Source organism: Glossina fuscipes, unplaced genomic scaffold (assembly GCF_014805625.2).
Source record: "Glossina fuscipes isolate IAEA_lab_2018 unplaced genomic scaffold, Yale_Gfus_2 173, whole genome shotgun sequence".
Lineage (NCBI taxonomy): Eukaryota > Metazoa > Arthropoda > Insecta > Diptera > Glossinidae > Glossina > Glossina fuscipes.
In genome coordinates this window covers 335,372-353,942 of record NW_023998516.1, presented here as the reverse complement: position 1 = coordinate 353,942, position 18,571 = coordinate 335,372, and the positions used below count along the sequence as shown (strand labels likewise).

General features: G+C 34.6%; 1 protein-coding gene across 1 annotated transcript; it reads right to left on the bottom strand.

Moving 5' to 3' along the window:
* Window positions 1-15,927: 15,927 nt before the first annotated feature.
* LOC119641683 (tektin-1) lies at window positions 15,928-17,344 on the bottom strand. Its single transcript, XM_038040470.1, has 3 exons — window positions 17,172-17,344; window positions 16,580-17,089; window positions 15,928-16,507 (listed from the first exon to the last, which is right to left on the bottom strand). The coding sequence occupies exons 1-3, from the start codon at window positions 17,342-17,344 to the stop codon at window positions 15,928-15,930; spliced, it is 1,263 nt and encodes a 420-aa protein (XP_037896398.1).
* Window positions 17,345-18,571: the final 1,227 nt, after the last annotated feature.

Here is an 18,571-nt window from a genome sequence, read left to right as displayed (position 1 = left end):
GCCGTTGCCGTCTAATAAATGGCTGCTGCAAGAGAAAAAGGTTTGTCTCATCAGTGTTTTCCATTTTATGACGAAACTCATAAACGGATACATTTGCAGTATCTTGAAAAGACAACGCACAAGACGAAATACTTTAAGCAAAACGTTTATTCTCTCTTCTTCTTGCTCTCTTGATTTAAAAGCATTTTTGATTACAAATATACAAGTGATACGGACTTATATATGTACATTTGCGAATTTTACATATATAAACTTGAAAAATTATCCAACCTATATACACATATAAGATATAAAATTTGATTTAATTTTTATTTCTTTAATGTAGAATTTTTTCAAATACTAAAAAGTTATTGCAAAGTCTTTCTTAATCCTCTGTTTCAACCCCCTGAAAGAGTTGCATTCGCTGAACTTAATTAAGTGTTAAATTTATTTATAGAATTTGTTTTCTTTCATTTCTTTCTGTTCTTCTCTGCTTTTATTTAACATTATCAAAAAAATATTATTTAAAATTTCCATAACAAAAAACTATTCCAAGAAACTTTTCTTCTAAGAACACGAACAAAATAAATAAGTAAATTATTTTTGGCAATGGCCGAATCTTCTATTTTCGCTATTTTTTATTTTTCTATTACAGATAGATTCTTTTCTGGCTACAATATAGATTCAGCCGAATTAAGCAACTGAAATGAAAGGCTGCAATTATGACATTACAGAGAAGAACATCGATTAGAAGCGACAGTAAAGTTTAAAGTAAAGAGTTTCTAGAATATTTTTTACCCATCATCGAAGGATAAGCGGTACATTTATTTTGTCAAAACATTTGCACAACCCAGATACAAAGTTCAGAGATTCCACAAACTGTATATAGTGTTTGTCCCAAAACTTATGCAAGATTTGAATAAAATAGAATACAAAATTACTTTTTATTTAACTGTAATGCACATAACATATAATTATATGTCGAATAGAAAATGGCCTCCTGGGCTTCGCTGGCATATACACACCCTTTTACCGAAATTTTCGATGACCATTTCGCATAAATGTGATTTCGTTGCTGCAGCATTGAATTTGGTCTGCGCTGCCCGGCTTGTTGTGAGCTTATACATTTTTAATCAGCATCAGCAGAAAATGGACTAAGCCAGTTGAAGGAGACGTCTATAACAGCACGTAAGTTGAGAATACCTCTTTTATTCAAAAGAAATAAAAAATTGTGTTTTTGCTCATTACGCACTAGGGACAGCAGATGAATCCATAAAACTTGAAACGTATTTTCAACGAGTGTTGCCATCGCACCTGCACAGAAATGGAAACAATCGCACGCACTTATCCTAGATTATAGTGTAATCGAATTTTATTTTTTTGTCAAAACCTTCACAACGCGCAGAAGCAAGCTTCAAAAACCCTATAAAATATAAACATTATTGACCAATGTCAGATTTGAAATATACTTAAGCATGTCTATCTATTGTTTGGTTCATCCGTCTGTCCGCCCAACTACGTAATATCTCTGATAAACATTGTCCTGTTTGCAAAAATGAAGACATAGCCTAAAATTGTTCAAAAGAATTTAAAAATGGTCCAAGCAAGTTAAACTACACGACTACAACGCAGCAAAAACTGTGAACACCTTTACTGGCCGCGATTTTTGTTCGTTACTCGAAAACTACATAGGAAGCCACACCGAGATTCGAACTCATAAGCACCGATTTGACATTCGTGAGTTTTAGTTCCTAGCGCCACTCATGGCCGTATTGTTTTCAAGGCCAGATGGAAATACACAAATCAACTTATTTGATACTAATTCAGAATATAAACACTGTGTAGCTTCTTTTTTGGTGTTGCAAACGTTTTGACAAAATGAATATACTTAGCCATCCATCGGTAATGGGTGTAAAAAAGCAAACCTAGTGTAGCAAATGATAAACAAAGCCATAAACATTACAAAGAAATCGTAAGAAATATAATTTTTGACTAGTTGCAGTTTTAGTAAGTAAACTTTCTGGTGAAAGAAACAGAAATTGCTTGTGAGAAAATACGTTTTCGCAAATTTAAAACTTAAATATTAAAGATTTTTACATTTTACTGAGTAAAAGAAATCGAAACAAAGTAGGTGATATGCAAGGCCCTGTTTTCTATACATATTTACAGAAAATCGACTTTTTTTCATCTACACAGCTTAATTCATAAGTTATGCGATTATTTTAGACGTCCTTTAACATGCCGTTATATTTCATCTCTCATCGCAAGAGCTATAAAATATATTGTGCCGTAAGCATCGACTTAGTTAACCAAATCTTCAAATTATAAAGACACAATAGTCGCGATAAGAAGATATGCGAGCGAGAAGTATCTTTAAATATGTAATTTAATACTTTTAATAAAAGATCTTAAACGTTATCTACTGTAGCATCCATCATTAAAGTGTTTATGATGAAGCTTGTCCCACTACACTCTATAGCGTATATTAATCTGAATATATTGTTACGGAAATCCCAAATCCAAATCCAGTTCATTTCAAGAAATTGTGTTTCCCAAATAATAAATTCCCAAGTGCACATTTGCGGGGCGTCGTGCAGCTGCCGGGCGAGGAAAACGATTAGCGGAAGAGCAGGATTAAAACGGATTAAAAATGAAGCCATGAACTTAGGTAATAGTAACATGCTTGCAAAAATGTATATAAATAGACTATTTGCGGAAGGCCGAGTCAATCGGACAAAAACATTTGGGTCGCAAAAGAAAATTAGAGTTGAGAAGTCAAGAATATTGCCAAAGTAAAATGTAAATAATCCTATCCTCAAAGAAGCTGAATGTAAACAAAGAATCTTGAAGTGAACACGTGTCAGTGTAGTTCTCTTAAAAAGAATATCCAAGATCTAGTCTTACGAACCGTATCCGAGAAAAGCGAATTTCGTAACAATATATAAGAAGTCACGTTAGTTCTATTAATGAACGTATGATTCTAAAATAATGATAGAAGCATTGCGTCAAGCAAAAAATCTACAGTGTTGTTTTACGAAAATACAAATACGTTTCTCTTGCAATGAAAACGAACCTTGTTAAAATTTTTACTACATTTCTTTAAGTGGACCAAATGTAACCGTAGTCGTAACTTATTGATTCAAACTTTGTGATATCAATTTATTTGTAATATACAATTAATTATAAACAAATAAAAATATTATATTGAGACACAATGCTCAATCAAATACTCTACACGACCCTACCGTTGTTCATATAACGACTTTTCAAAATAAGGCTTTATATATGAAGTAGTCGAAAAGGTAGTCCGATCCGAATTATACTGAATAGTCTCCTCCCTACGCCAAAATACGCCAATGTATATCTCGGAAACTCCGCCCTGTACGCCGGCAGATGGACAGACAAAATTAAACAGATGCAGAAGTTCGCAAATCGATACAATATTATGTGCGTTTATGGTCTCTCAAGTCTTTTCGGATGTTGCACGTAACCGCGCAAATTGAGTACAGTGTTGTCCTACAAGTAGTGTAGGGTATAAAAGGTGTAAAAACGCTTGCCAATATCAATAAATCGATTCTAAAATATATTCCTATTGTTTTGTAATACTCGTAACAAAACACCTGAGTATTAATACAGTATACCTATATATACTTTATATTATTTAAAATATATATAATATATATAGTTCCAATTCTACATGCTTCTCAAAATAATATTTTTTTTTTCTCATTCTTGAGTTGCATACTATGCCAAACGTATTGCAAGATGATATAAATGAAAATTTAATTAAAATTTAAACACAGTCTATCATCCATTGGTTTCAGGCATTATTAAAAGTACCGAGTCTTAGGCACATCTAAAAAGCACCGAGCGTAAACATAAAAATGGTAATAGCAATATATATATTAGAGAGCGAGAGAGAATTTTTCCTTTATGGAGGCTTAATATTTTATATATACATACAGGCATATGCTTGCACCAGTGTGTCTGCAGTAAAAATATGCAAAAATTTATAAAAACAAAAAATCTTTTCTTGCATCTGTGCTGCACGAGATAAAATTCCATTTATATGAGCAGGATTTATTGCTCGTTTACCAAGTGCACATGCTATAAACGTTTAAATGAACTGTTATTTCATAATTTTTGTTAAACATGAAACCCCTAAGATGTTCACAAAAACACCACAAACACAGCGAGGTTTGTTGTGTCAACCGCGTAAGTGCAAGGTATAATAAAGACAACCAAATTCCACGCAGTCGTTCAATGTCCAAAGATAAAATTTTTATTTAAAATTAAATCAAATTTTTATATTTAAACCATGGATATACTAATAACCATATATTCGAGATCACTTATGGCACAGGGTGCCATTCAGGCTACTCGGTGTGCATCTCCAAAAAATATTAATAAAAATAATAATTCCGCTTCTCTTAACCTAAAAATTCCCTCTACTTTCTTAAATTCAATGAGCACGGAGTTTTCCTGTTTGGTCTTCACTGAAATTTTGTTAAGGCCTGATTTATATCAGAACTCATTCCAGGTTTTCACAAAAGATCGATTGGCCCTCTCTGGTGATGGTGCTTTAACTGCCAGATTTGCTGCAGACTTGTCCTATTCGATTGAATTTCCTACCCCTCCCGGCGTTGAATTTATTGCCATTCGGACGAAAATTTCCAATAAATCGTTATACGTAACTTGCTCCTATATTCCCCCAAATTCGGATATCTATCTCTATTTATAAGAAACATACTACCCTCTTTTGTGATGTGGCCGAAAAATCCAAACCTGATATAGTATTAGCGTTGGTAGACTTCGATGTACCACATGTGACTTGGTGTTATAGTGAGAGTTCTGGCTGTACGGTCCCCAACATCTGAAAGGACTGCTACGTGTTTTAATGAATTATTTGATCGTATTTTATTTCAATACAACCGTACTTATAATTGTAATGGCAGACTGCTAGATCTTTGCTTTGCCAGTTGCTCAAACACAGTTGGGAACCGCGGTCCTCCTTTAAGTTTACCTGAGGATCCATATCATCCAGCAATTTATATTTCCTTTCATCACAGGCATGACGATCCACTGAACTGCTCTAACGTGCCAAATCCAACTTCCTCAAATAAATATTATGATTTTAATAAACCTACATGTGCTAAGCCCAGCGATTTCTGCATCCTTTCTAATCAAGCGACCTTGCCCTCGAAATATGTATCCGTCATGGTTTGACAGGAAAAGTAAATATAAAACTTGGGAAAACAAACTTTTCAAAGAATTTATGAAAAGTGTGCTGCTTAGGACTATGTCGCCTATTCTGCATAGGCATAAATATAATTATCTTAACCACCAATGTTATTGCAGATACATTTAGTTCACAAAATCCTCACTGCGTGTTAATTGTAGATATTTTCTTAAGTTTGTCAACTCCAAAAAAAAAAAAAATGAATTAATTAAATTTTATGAAATCAAATCTAGAGAAATGCAAGATTCTTTCTTGCTCAAGGAGGAAGTATTTCAACACTGAGTATTTTATTGACTGACAGAAGTTGGAAAACATAGATTCCTTCAAAGATTTAGGAGTTCTATCTAACTAAAGATTATGTTTTAATCTGCGCACTGAACTCTCTTTAAGTAAACCTAGGTTGGCGCTAGGTTTCAGTAAACCATGGTCCAAAGAGCTGAATGAATCTAACATTCCAAAAGGCTATACATATATATGAGCTTAATCAGTCCCATAGTTATGTGTGCCTCCGTTGTGTAGTCTCCTTCTTATAGAAGTCATATAGATTCAATACGATTCTTTTAAGGCCAATTCTTGCTGTTTTCCCGCAGGAATTTGTGTTGGGACCCACATGTCCTCCTTACTTCCTTATGAAATTAGGTTGCGTCTGTTATCCCTACCATCACGTGGGAACCGCAGATTTATTCTTGGTATCTCCTTCTTAATTAAGTTAATTGATAGTACTATCGGTTCCTCTATATTACTTGGTGAGCTAAGCTTTAATGTCCCTAACCGCTTCTCCAGGTACTTTATGTTCATTACGCTGAGTCAATATATGTATACAATTATGAGCTGTTTAATCTGTTTAAAGTTGTTTGCGGAAACGTGAATGATGATATATATCACTTAATCTATCAAAACAAGTTCGTTTAATACGCGCGATTTGCCTTCGTGGCTAACTTGTAATCTTAACATCTCATTATAATTCGAAAATCAACTGATGTTGTTTGCTGGATCGGTTGCCAAGCTTTCGCATGTTCGTAATGGCTTAAGGTGTCACTTGCAATTTGAATCTGTACCGGTTGTGGGTGTGCCTCCGCGCTAGCTGTGTACGTGCTTTTTTCTTTTCTTATTTGTTTTTTTTCTTATTATTATTATTATTATTATTATAAATTTAGCCAGAGAATAAATTCTAAGACTAAAGTCTTAAAGCACTAGCATCTAGGGCTATCGGCTTTTTTATTAAAAAACTCTACCGCACTTGAGGTTTGAACCCACGACTATTGAGTTGCTAGTCGAGACTCTTGCCTACTCGGCCACTCAGGCGGATTTTTTCTTATTTTTAAATTGTCACTTAATTGTTTGTGTGTTATTTATCTTTTCTCCTCTTTACATCTCCTTAGATATTATACCCTATACTAGTTTTTAATAAAAATTAATGTAAGATTTAGTTCTAAAAGTCAATTGAATTCGACTGGTAATTTATTTTAGTTGAGTTTTACATGTAAGAAAATAAATAAATAAATCAAAAAAAGTAAGTAAATGATTTATGCATGGCCCTCTGACATATTCTGGCGAGCCAACCTTGCAAAGTAAATAGGTAACTCGTCTTATGCAAAGGTTTAATGGAAATGTGAGAATTTGAAATAGAAAATGTTATTTTATTCTCAATAAAATATTCTTAAGGTATAATTGACAACAAGTAAGAATGTTTTAGTCGGACAAGGCCAATCTTGAGACACCCTAAATCAATTCGCTTATATTTACGGACACCCAAACGTCAACGTGGTCTAAATTTAGCAAAGTTATTTTCCTTGTCAAAGATCTCATTATTTTCGACTTGCTTTTGTCATAAGAAACCCCAAACTAGACTTATTCGGGTTAGAAAGGTTTGTTCTTTTGACAGCCCCTATTTATGATGCGGTGTGATCCAAATTAACTATGTTTTATTTACTAAGAACGAATGTTCATCATAAAATATAGAGAGCTTTATTTTCCATTAAAACTTTTGTGTGGATTAGGGACTAAAAAATTGATCTATGTCATCCAAATTCGGTGATGTTAATATTTATGTCAAATTCTTATTATTATGAAGGAATTTTCGTCAAGAAGTATTGAAAATTAGGCCTTTTTGCCATGTAAAGATTAAGTTCTTGTAGGTATGGTTATATGGTAAAAGGCTCAACAAATTCCCCATCCAATTCACAGTTTTCACACCAACCTAGAACACTGAAACACTATGGCTGAGCGATTTTTGTCGCGAAATTCTAAAAATTATAATATATTTTCGAAGAGTGGACTGATCTGAACAATTGTCAATAGCATTCGTCCTTAAGTCAAAGCACGTGAATGTATCAAATTTCATCAAAATATCTCGAAAATTGTGACAAACAAGCTTAGATCGATTCACAAAATAATACTGAATCGATCGGTATGCTAAAAGGAGGTTCTATCTTAAGCCTTTTTATACCTTACAATTGTCCGTATAGACTTAATAAACTCTTTTACCACGAATGGTGTAGGGTATAAAGAGATAAAATGATAAATGAAAGGAAAGAATGTGTTTCCGACCATAGAATACATGCATGGTACACAAAAAATTATGCAGAATCACCAAGTACAAATTAAAATTAGGAATCCTCAAGGTGAATTGATGTAAATGATAAACAATTCCTGTTCGCTGACGTCATTCTGTTTGGCTTTCGACTTTTTCAAACGCATATATAACTACAAATCTAAACAAAAGTACGCGAAAGCATGCACAAGCGTCTTTTCTATAGCGCTAATACGCCCACGCATACATGTGTTCAGTTCATTGTAGCATTGTCCACTGAAATGGGTATCTATAAGTGAGGAATGATTCAGGACTTGAAACTGCTTTGTTTCAAGAATATTTATAAATATAGAAAAATAAAACCGTGGGATTTTCGGCATATTCACGATGATGCGCTTTCTTCTTTATTCGGCAAATACTTTACCTTATACCTGGCGATAACGGTTGTAATACAAAAATGCAGGCTAGAAAAGTCAGCATCTTTCTTTCGCGGAGTATCGTCGTTACCATTGTAAATCACGTATTAGCAAAAAAATTATCATAACACGAAGTATCACAACTCGTATTATGATGAAACTTATGTAACAAGACACTAGATTCTGGGTTGACACTCGGTTTACGCGTTCTGTAGAAGAACGTTTTGGTGTGCTTCAGTAGTGGTATTTTACAGGTCCTTAAAATTAGAAAGCCATAGTCTAACCTAAAGTGAACCTAGGATGGTGGATTAACAGTCTCTGCTACGCAAAATTTTCCAGGTTCTAATCTGTTCTAACATAAATCCAGAGTGTTTGCTACCCTGGCCTTTTCTTTAGCAATTTATTTAGTCTTTGTCTCCAAATTCCTTTAAAAGCCGACTAGTGCTAGTACTCTTTGCTATCCAGAATATCCTCAAAGGGATTTTCATAGGTGGTAGACTAGCAATCTGTGCCACCGAGACTTACCTCCTGGACAGAATTAACTTGCCGTCCGTAGTTGTCACACTCCTGATAGAATATAATAATAAAAATCCTCGACTGATTTTTATACTTACCTGGCTGACTGCTGAGCCATAGTAAAAGAACGATCAACGTCTACTCAACCATTTTATATGCTTCGCCCATGTTCTCCTTTAGTCTACCACACGCAATTACAGATGAATGTAATCGCATGCTTACTTGGGAGCCAATGCGATCGAGATTAGTGTTTGTGTAAGCACTTAGACGTAAGTGCATTACGAGAGCGTAGAAAAAAGACGGACAGACACGTTTAGCTATATTAAGAACTCCCGAATAGACTAGTAGTAGTATCGTGCTTATACAAAGAGAGTACTGTAATGCGATTATACGAAGTACAATAAACTCAAGACACTTACCGTCTGCTATTTCACTACTTTCAGGACCCGCTCGACAATGTAATGCATTTCCGCTGCCTGCATATGATTGAAGCATATTCAGTAATGCTATATGAAAATATATTGTGAATGAAAGTTGTCAAAGTCGAGACACAGCATAATTATAAGCAATTTATAATTTATTGCAGAATAAGCAAATTTTGTAAAACACACACAAACACGAAGTTCTAAGTAATAACAATAAGACTCGAAAATTGTATATATACCTTGCTTTTTTATATAAAATTATCTTTTGCCCACCATCAATAGAATGATCAACCATATTTACGACCGGGTAAGCGTATACTTATTTAAACAGCGGTTGCTGCTGACGTCTGCGTTGGCAATAGGTAGTATAGGCGCCCCGACCCACACATTAGAGCAGGGTTAGGGCGCGAAAATGACGCGTATTTGGCGCGTCCAATATCAAATTTGCTTTAACGATAGTCGTGGTGAAGTTAAATAAACGGTGTCGCCAATAATTTGAGCCACAGGATTTCGTTGAGACACAAGGAAGCTCAAAGTGCGCTCCCGTCCATTGAATAACACTGTCATTAATACCAAACATTCTGTGATTGATAAATCAGGTAAGCTACGCACGTACAAATATAGACAGTTGAGGTGCTTGGGTTTCTTAATAGCAGCTGATAAGTGCCGCTAATAAAACTACGTGATAGGAAAAATGATTTCAAAAAAACTTATAACTTAAGTGTTACTAATAATATGTGTGTGTGTGTGTGAGCTTTTATAAATTGCTTCAAAAAACAGACTTTCGGCAAAAATGATCTACGTTTATACATATATGTGTTTATGCATAAATGTGTTTGCAAAAGGAAGTTTTCAAATAATTTTCTTTCGTAATTTTCTAAAAATTCTTTTACAAATCTTTGAGATAAAATTTATTCGAGGCACCAAAATACACTTCCAAGTTAAAATTTCTCTACACACATGCAATTAGAAAACTATTCGACAATAGCCACTGATTGCTTTGTTAAGCAGTATTTAATTGATGCCAAACTTGCAACATACAGCGACCTTGGTCAAAGTTTTAGACGAATGTACAAAAACCAGAACGGAGGGGCACATTAAGGAACCCATGAACACATGGATGGACGTTCACGTGTCGTCAGAGTTAAGCGTGAATGTCTACGTATGTAAGGGTCACCATCGCCCTTCCTGGTGGCATGTAGGATGCACCTGGGGTCAGTCGCCATCCCCGGGCCGATGCCATGGTTACAGGAGATATATTACCCGCTCAGGTTGCAGATTAGGAGCTAGGTGCAACTACTATATTTGGTTGCCTCTTTTGATTAAGGTGAGGAAGTTTTATGGTCCCATCCACGAATTAATGTACAAGAGCAACCATCTCACCAAGCTGCCAAAAAGGCTATTCTCAAATGTTACGACGTAAAGAGCTGAGGTCTCCCAGACTACTATGATACCAGGAAGTTTCTGATAGAATCTGCGCTGACGTAAAGTCGTAATGTTCAGGTAAGCTACCGTCTCTCTCAAATAAATGAACAGAAAAAAAGACGTATGGATCGACAGATGTGTAGTCAGCGACGAAGTATATATGAACCATGTTTTATTTGTTCACCTCAACCTTATGCGATGGATGAACAAAAGGACGATCGTGGAAGGATAGGTGGGCATGACGAAATCTACTCGGAAACTATGGGCATTAAAAAAATGCCTTTGCTAAAATGCTTGTTCTATGTGTTTTATGAACGAAGTGACAATGTTTTCACATATATCAATTTTAAAAATACAAAGTTAAAAAGTAAAATTCTTAAAGTTTTACTTATCGCCATTCTAAATGTGATATTACGGATTTTATAAACATTTCCCTCACTAAAGTTTATTGCGTTTATAATATGTACAAGTTGAAAACGACAGGGAACCCATACATGATGGATTAAATTGTTACAAACGAGATTTTGATTTGCTATAATAACGGACAACAAAATTAAGTACCCTTTTAATCAGAAGTCAATTACAACAGCTTGACTTAACAACTTAAATTTATTGCAACTGGAAGTAAACAGTGATTCACACAAATTTTTCTTACTGCGTCCTTAATCACTTCATTATTATTTTCCTTTATTTAATTACTTACGTGTTGGTAATGAAGTAAAAGTAAAAAATTTCATTACATATGTGTACATAAAGCATATAAATGGATTGACATTTACATTCAAAAACGATTGACTTGTAAAACCAATTACTATCAATCATAAGCCATCTAAAATATGTTATATGATAAAATATTTAGGATAACATACGTTTAAATGGATGTATATTCGTATACATACATTTGTGCTAATATATGAATGCTTCATTTATCAAATCGATTAACTGCACTTTTTAAATTTTCTTTTTTTTAATTTAAATGTCAAAACTCTTGTCTGGCTCCTAACTGTACATATATTCAAAACAAAGTTTTCTAATGATAGCTATTAGTCACTCTGAATGACCAAACTACGTAAGTCATTGTCTAATAAATAACTTGTTTCAAAAGTCAATTCGTACTCTAATGTAAACCGTAAGAAAAATTTTGTAGACAAACGCTCGATACTTATTGATCAGACACAGGCCTACTACACTGTCGTCACTCCCTTTTCGTCACGTCTTTCTGACCATCACCGTCATATACGCTAAGCGATCGATCGTAATAAGAAAAAAACAACAAAGGAATAGTTGAATACATGTGCAAGTCGTTGTTCATTGCTGCTAGGCGCACGCTATAAGAAAAGTGTAAATAAGTAAATTTATCACTTTTTTCTATCTTCGCTTCTATGGAGCTAATTGATGTGACAAATAAATCATTTTTATATTAGGTGCATTACTAGTCTGAACTTGTATTCTTTCATACCTTAAAAATCCGTCGTAATCCGTATATCACATCTAACAATGAAATTGTGAACTTTGATGCCAAATCAACAGCAGTTGCGAGAAGCGATGCTTCTGTGCTTTCACTTGAAAAAAACGGTGAAACTGAAATACGCCGTTTAGCTTGAAGTATCTTACAGCGAACATGTATCGTCGAAAACTCCTGTTGGAAAATTGGTTTCAACTGGGCGTGGGCAACGTTTCTGATCAACAGGCCAATTCATATCACGGCCAAGACTACAATAGGGATATATTAATTTCCTCCTCTTTAAATCGCCCATTTTGCATTGCTATGTGCGAGCAAATTGAATTGTTTGAAATTTTGAACGTAGCGGGTTAGACTCGACGACGTTACGAGTCGGCGATTGCCTCTGTCTTGTTTAAGCGCTTCTGAAATGGCCATTTCGACACTACGCTGCGGAAGATAGACAAGAATTGAGGACGCCGATCTACAAACATTATTAAATGAAGATGATGCGCAAGATCGACTTTCGAAGCCGTTAAGCCTTAGGTATGTTCAAACGGTTACATGTGATTTGATAACTTCCGAATGAAAGAAAATTGACTGAAAGACAGATGTAAAATTGAGGAGACACTTCCAAGATCCTGCTTTGGCAAGATGTAACAGTCGTTCCTGCATCGAATTACTACTGGCACTGAGAAGTGTATAAATATTTCAAAAGCCGTTAGTCACAAAGCATCGTGGCAGGTGTTCGATGAAGCTTCCACATCAACGGCACGGTTACTATGCTTCGAAAAGACGACACTGCTGGCACATCATATACCCAGTGAGGAGCTATGCTTTGAATAAATTACATTTTGCAGATCTCATGAAATTTTTAATTTTTCATTGATCAACAAGACCACACACCCAACATATATATATATATATAGTCACATATGTATGCACATTTACATATGTATGCACATTTACATATGCACGTGTGCGTCATCAAATACCCGTTTCTTCATACTTTTTTCATATCTCTTAAACTTATGAAATATATTTTTAATGTCCGCGATACGCATAGAACAATTTTTATGCAATTGATTACGTACTTGTCTAAATAATAAAGAGATAAAAATAAATGTAGTCGCTTCGAATGTAGGAACAGAGATTGTTTATGCGTATCCGTATAAATACATACATAGAATTAATATGCACGTCACTTAGATTTCTCATCTTTCAACAAAAGGAAATATTGTGATTTATTTTTATTTACAATTTATGCACACATATCTGCATATACATTCTGCAACGTGTACACTATAATGAGAAAAAAGTCCCGGAACTTGTCGCGAGTTAATGTCGGACGCCGGACGTCTATATGCTATTTAAACCGCAGCAGACAAAGCGACGCAATTTTCGCTTTCGTGCATATAATGAAACAAAAAAGATACCAATTGTCTTTAATGGTTTTGTGAATTTAAATGCATTGCGATATCAATTCCAGGGAATATTAAAAAAAATACTTAGTGGTTTTTCATACGAAAAAAACTATATTTGAAGGATATGGTAAAAATTCTAGAAACCATTATTACATATGGCATTGAAATTTCCCATTGACTATTTAAGTAGATCGTATTAAAATCAAGACTTAGCTACCTGGCTAAAGTCGGCCGTTCCATGCCGTATTAGAATTCACTGTCACCCACCACGTAAGAAACCACGCTTATCTATCCGTATACATCGTATTCGAATTTTTTACTATCTAAATTATTAAAATACACCGTTACTTACCGTATTGGAATTCAGCATTATTTGTTGTTGTTACACAGGTATTCACCGTATTAGAATCTAATGTGGCGCATGAGAGTAGGTCCTAACCTACCTAACGTATCAGAAAATTAAAATTAAATTTCATTTTTTACTTTACCTCTTTTTTGCATTTATTTGCGTTTGTGTTGTTATTCACATAACTATAACATCATGTATAATTCTTTAAATATATAGCGATTAAAAATCTTAAGAGAACGTCGCCATAAAACAATTCACAACACGAAACTATCGTAATTGTGTGTCGCCACACGCGTGCAGTCGATAGCCGAAGACGATAAATCGACCTCAGTATTCCTATTAAAGTGAAGTCGTTGAATGTTGTCGAATGAGTTATAGCATGAAGTTTGTTTGTCTCAATGCCAAAATTCCAAGCTTTGTAAGTAATCACATGCGTTTAATTGCTCTCATAACAGCAAAAGCGAACCTTAAGAGGTTGGAGGTATCCGCAGAATGAGTCTCAACTCAAGCGATTGATGCGCAAATTAGACAGACACAGAGATAAATAAGTTGACTTGTCGCTTATGTCGGCTTAATACTGAATATTACTCTTAACGAATGCAAGTACATCTCGTAGCATATTGATATATTTCATATTATTATATCATATATTATATCAAAACTTTTATTATATCATATTTTTGACTACTGCGAGTGAACAACCCCCCGTCGGTCATAATGTTGAATAAGAGAAATATCAGAAACGCAAATAAGGATTTAGGATTTCGAGCACTACATACAAACCAAAAGTGTGCACTGGAATTGAATCAATTCTGAATCAAGTGGACTTTCTTTTAAATTATTATGAAAAGACATCAGTCAAGGCATCGACAATTCCAAAAAATAATACAAAACAAACGTATATTAGTTATAGCGATTTCCCTTTTGTTTGATAATATTTAGTGGCCAGTTGTGCATCTAAAAACTTTATTATAATCATCTAATGATTTATCGTAAATTATGGTTCTTTATTAGGATTCAGTTTAATCTAGAGCACGGATGGGCAACTTTCTTCGGTCGAGTTGCCAGAATAAAATCCAACTATCATTAGAATGCTGCATTGTACGTCCATTTTACTTCTTTTTAAATTGCCCGCTTTATGGCGTAATGAACAAAAACCAGAACCATTTCACATTCGTGAGGTGCACAACACAACCGGTCGTAAGGGTAGGTACAATCCAACTATTGCCCATGTCTAATTTAAAATCATGTTGTTTGTTCGCAAATACACACATATACAACACGTTTCCTATCAAACGTTAGAGAGAGAGAGAGAGAGAGAGAGAGAGAGGTAGGGAATTGCTTTTCGAAATGACGCAAAGTAGCATTTGTCGCAAGAATACCCGATAAAGCATTCACTTCTACGATTTACAATTACGCTAATACAATACATATATTAGTGCTAGCGTTACTGAAATATTTGCTCCCTTGTCTTGTTTGCCTTCTTGTTATTGTTATTGTTTTATAATTCAATCATTAATATGACGCATATACCATATAGAAAACTGTACAAAAACTACTGACCATTTGTCCCTTTTGTCGATTTGGTTTAGTTTTGTATACGAAATAATAGTAAGTTATTCGCGCGAGTGTTGCTTTAAATCATTCCACTTAATAATAATAATTCGTTTTACATGATTATAAGCATACCCGCAGACTATTGATTATACAGAAAAAAGATTGGGGATATTCTAGGAATTTGAGGAAGTTCTTAAAATATGGTATAAAATCGTCTAAACAAGGTGGTCTTCTAAACAACGGCAATCTGCTTTCGTTCAGAGCTTAGAATTTCTTCAAAATGATTTTCTATAACTGTGGAAGTTCACGGTCGAATGCTCGCAGAAAACTCTATAGTAAGCCCATATCTTCCTTGCTCTTTAATACTTACACAAAAAATTGCATTAGCGTCTGCAATTTTTCTCCTTTTTTTGTTCTCAATAAAGTGCGTATTACGTGGTTTTGAAATAGCGTTTCCTTTGTTTTGTTTTTTTTTTTTTTGCTGATAAAGTTTATTGCTTCAATTATTCAAGTAAAATTATATTTCATGATTTAATCAAAGCACATCGCCCTTTATATAAATTTGGGATATTCGATTTGAACTGGAAATTTATTATCCTTGATTTGAGTGGTGCGAATAAAGTTTAAAATGATTGATATTTTAGGCATTGACGTAAAGTCATGCAATCGACCTCATCGATCTTAATTGAATTGTTTTTAATGTTAATCTCTTCCTCTTGCATAACTTGTACGTGCATTAGATAGCGCAACGAAGCCTTGTTCTCTCGAATCTTTTGCTGCAATCTGCACATTGATGCTTTCAGAGCATCCAGTTCATTATATAGAGATTGCTGCACCTCGTCACAAGTCATCTCGAGTCCAGGACGAGCAGCACGATTACTAAGACGTGTCAAACAAAGTTGATGAGCTCGATTTTTATCCGACATCTCAGCCTCAAGAAGTTGAATATTACGCTGTACTTCTATAATATGATTCATAGTATCGTTATGTTTATTTTCTAAACATTTCTTTATGTGCTTCACTTCGGTAATGCGGCGATCGAAAGCTTCATTGGTACGATCAGTTTGATTTTGCATATCTTCACAAACTTGGCATAGAATCAAATCAATATAAGCTCTCAACTGAGAGGCCGAATTAAGTTCTTTACCGTTGCCTTCTATATTTAGATAAGTTTTTTGCTGCCATTCACCTAAAGTGTATAGGCTAAATAAGTGAAAAGTAATGGCGGTAGACATTTTAATTCCCATAAATCACATATATATTATCTTAATTTACCAGGGTTGATTAGCATTATCGCTACTGCCCAAATCATGTTGGCTATCGCGCAACTTCAAGTTTTTCTCATCAATAAGCAAGGACTTGTCCTTCTGAGCCAAATCTTTATCGAGCAAATACATGGTAGCACGTAACTTGCGCAATTGCTCGTTGGTCTCTTTTAGAGCTTTATCCATCAAGCCTTGACAACCTTTGATTACTTTGAGCTCGCGGCGCAAATTGCGATCTACATCGTCTTCGCACAAATCCACTGATAAACGGCCCTCGCGAAGCACCAAACAACGTTGGCAAATATTCAAAGATTTTTCCTTCAGGAATCCGATGGCATTTAAGATACGATTACGGTAAGTAGTAAGAGCCTCATCCTCTAGCAAAGCAGTTTTCTTTTGTTTATTCAATTCATCACATAGAAAACGAATCTCACTGGCTCGTTCGCGTAAATGATGTTCCACTTCACGTTGCCAGTTACGGGTAGTGTCGTTAACATCATCGACAACGCGGCGTGAATCCCTTAAAAGATCGCACGTGTTTGTGTTTGTGCGTAACACTTAACGAATTTAAAAAGAAAACGCAAAAGAAACGGCAAACTTACTCTACTATGCGCTCAGCGAGACGTTCCTGATCGCACGTAATGCGAAATTTAATTTTGTTATTATAATCCCAATCATCATTGCTATATTTGGGCGGTATTTTGGACATAGGACATGCACTTTTACCGGTCAAATGGAGACCAGTAATTCGTCTTGTCCTCATGTTCGGTAACATTTTCGATATGAATTATTTAGCTTCCCACGTAAATATAATAATCAATAATTATAGAAAATAGATTTTCCGTTTTTTTCACACCTCAACGTCTTACTCCCAAAGATATAAGAAAAAATTTGATGAATACTCATAACGTCACTATAACTACAGTAAACACTATTATATGTCTGCCATACGTTAAGGGTGTTCATAACGCCAACTGATACATTAACTTACCATATAAAACATATTGATTACACAACAAACAAGCAAGAAAGCTGTATTCGTGTCGGTACACGTCTTAAGTACAGTCTCCCTTTATGCTCATTGATGGCCAATTGAACTCAAAGTTGAAAACGAATTAACCAGATTTCAAGCCCAGCTATGTCTTAAATTAGATTTCATATATGTGAAATGTATGAAAATTTGCAGTCTCCTGAGACGCTGTTTTCTTGCTATCATGCTGTCATAAGGACGGATCGTAAGCATTTTTGCATTTGATCTGCCTATATGCAAATATTGAAATTTTTTTCCTAAATATTGCAGATTTGAGACGATCGCAAGTAGACAGAAAAAAAGTGTCTCTACTGCTGGATGTTACAAACGGAATGAGAAAATTAGCAGATGTCAGCACTCTATTGGTGGATAAAGAAACAAGTTTCAATGGCGGGCGTTGTCAAGCAGGTACGCCATTAAATACCGCAGTAACGATGACATTTTTCGAATGAAATTTTCCTATTTTCACCTTAGTATATATATACATATAAACAATTTATTAAAAAACATAACATTGTGAATATATGAACGACATATTCATATTGAAATTGAAGTATTTTGAAATATTACATGGTTTGCGTCCTCTTAATTCGCCTGTACATTCATCAAATTTGCAAAATATTGAATTTGGATTTTACCGAAATATTATTTTTCATACATATGATTTACATGTTGTGCGGCGGTTGGACAGTATAAACTAGAGCCTTTTTTGAAGATGTACATAGCGGGTGCATGGCTGGAATACACACTAACCGTTTTTATTGAAAATGAAATCTTTTTAAAAATGAACGCTTCGAAAAATGTTCTTCCTCCAATCTTGACCTACGATCGATTTAAGAATTGCATTTAAGATTTTTTGTTTCCAAAATGCAAAAAAAAAAAAAAATTTGGTAATATGAGTTTAGACCCTGGTCACATTTAGGCATCAAAATAAAGGGCTAACAGCACTGTATATACTTTAATGTCTTCAAT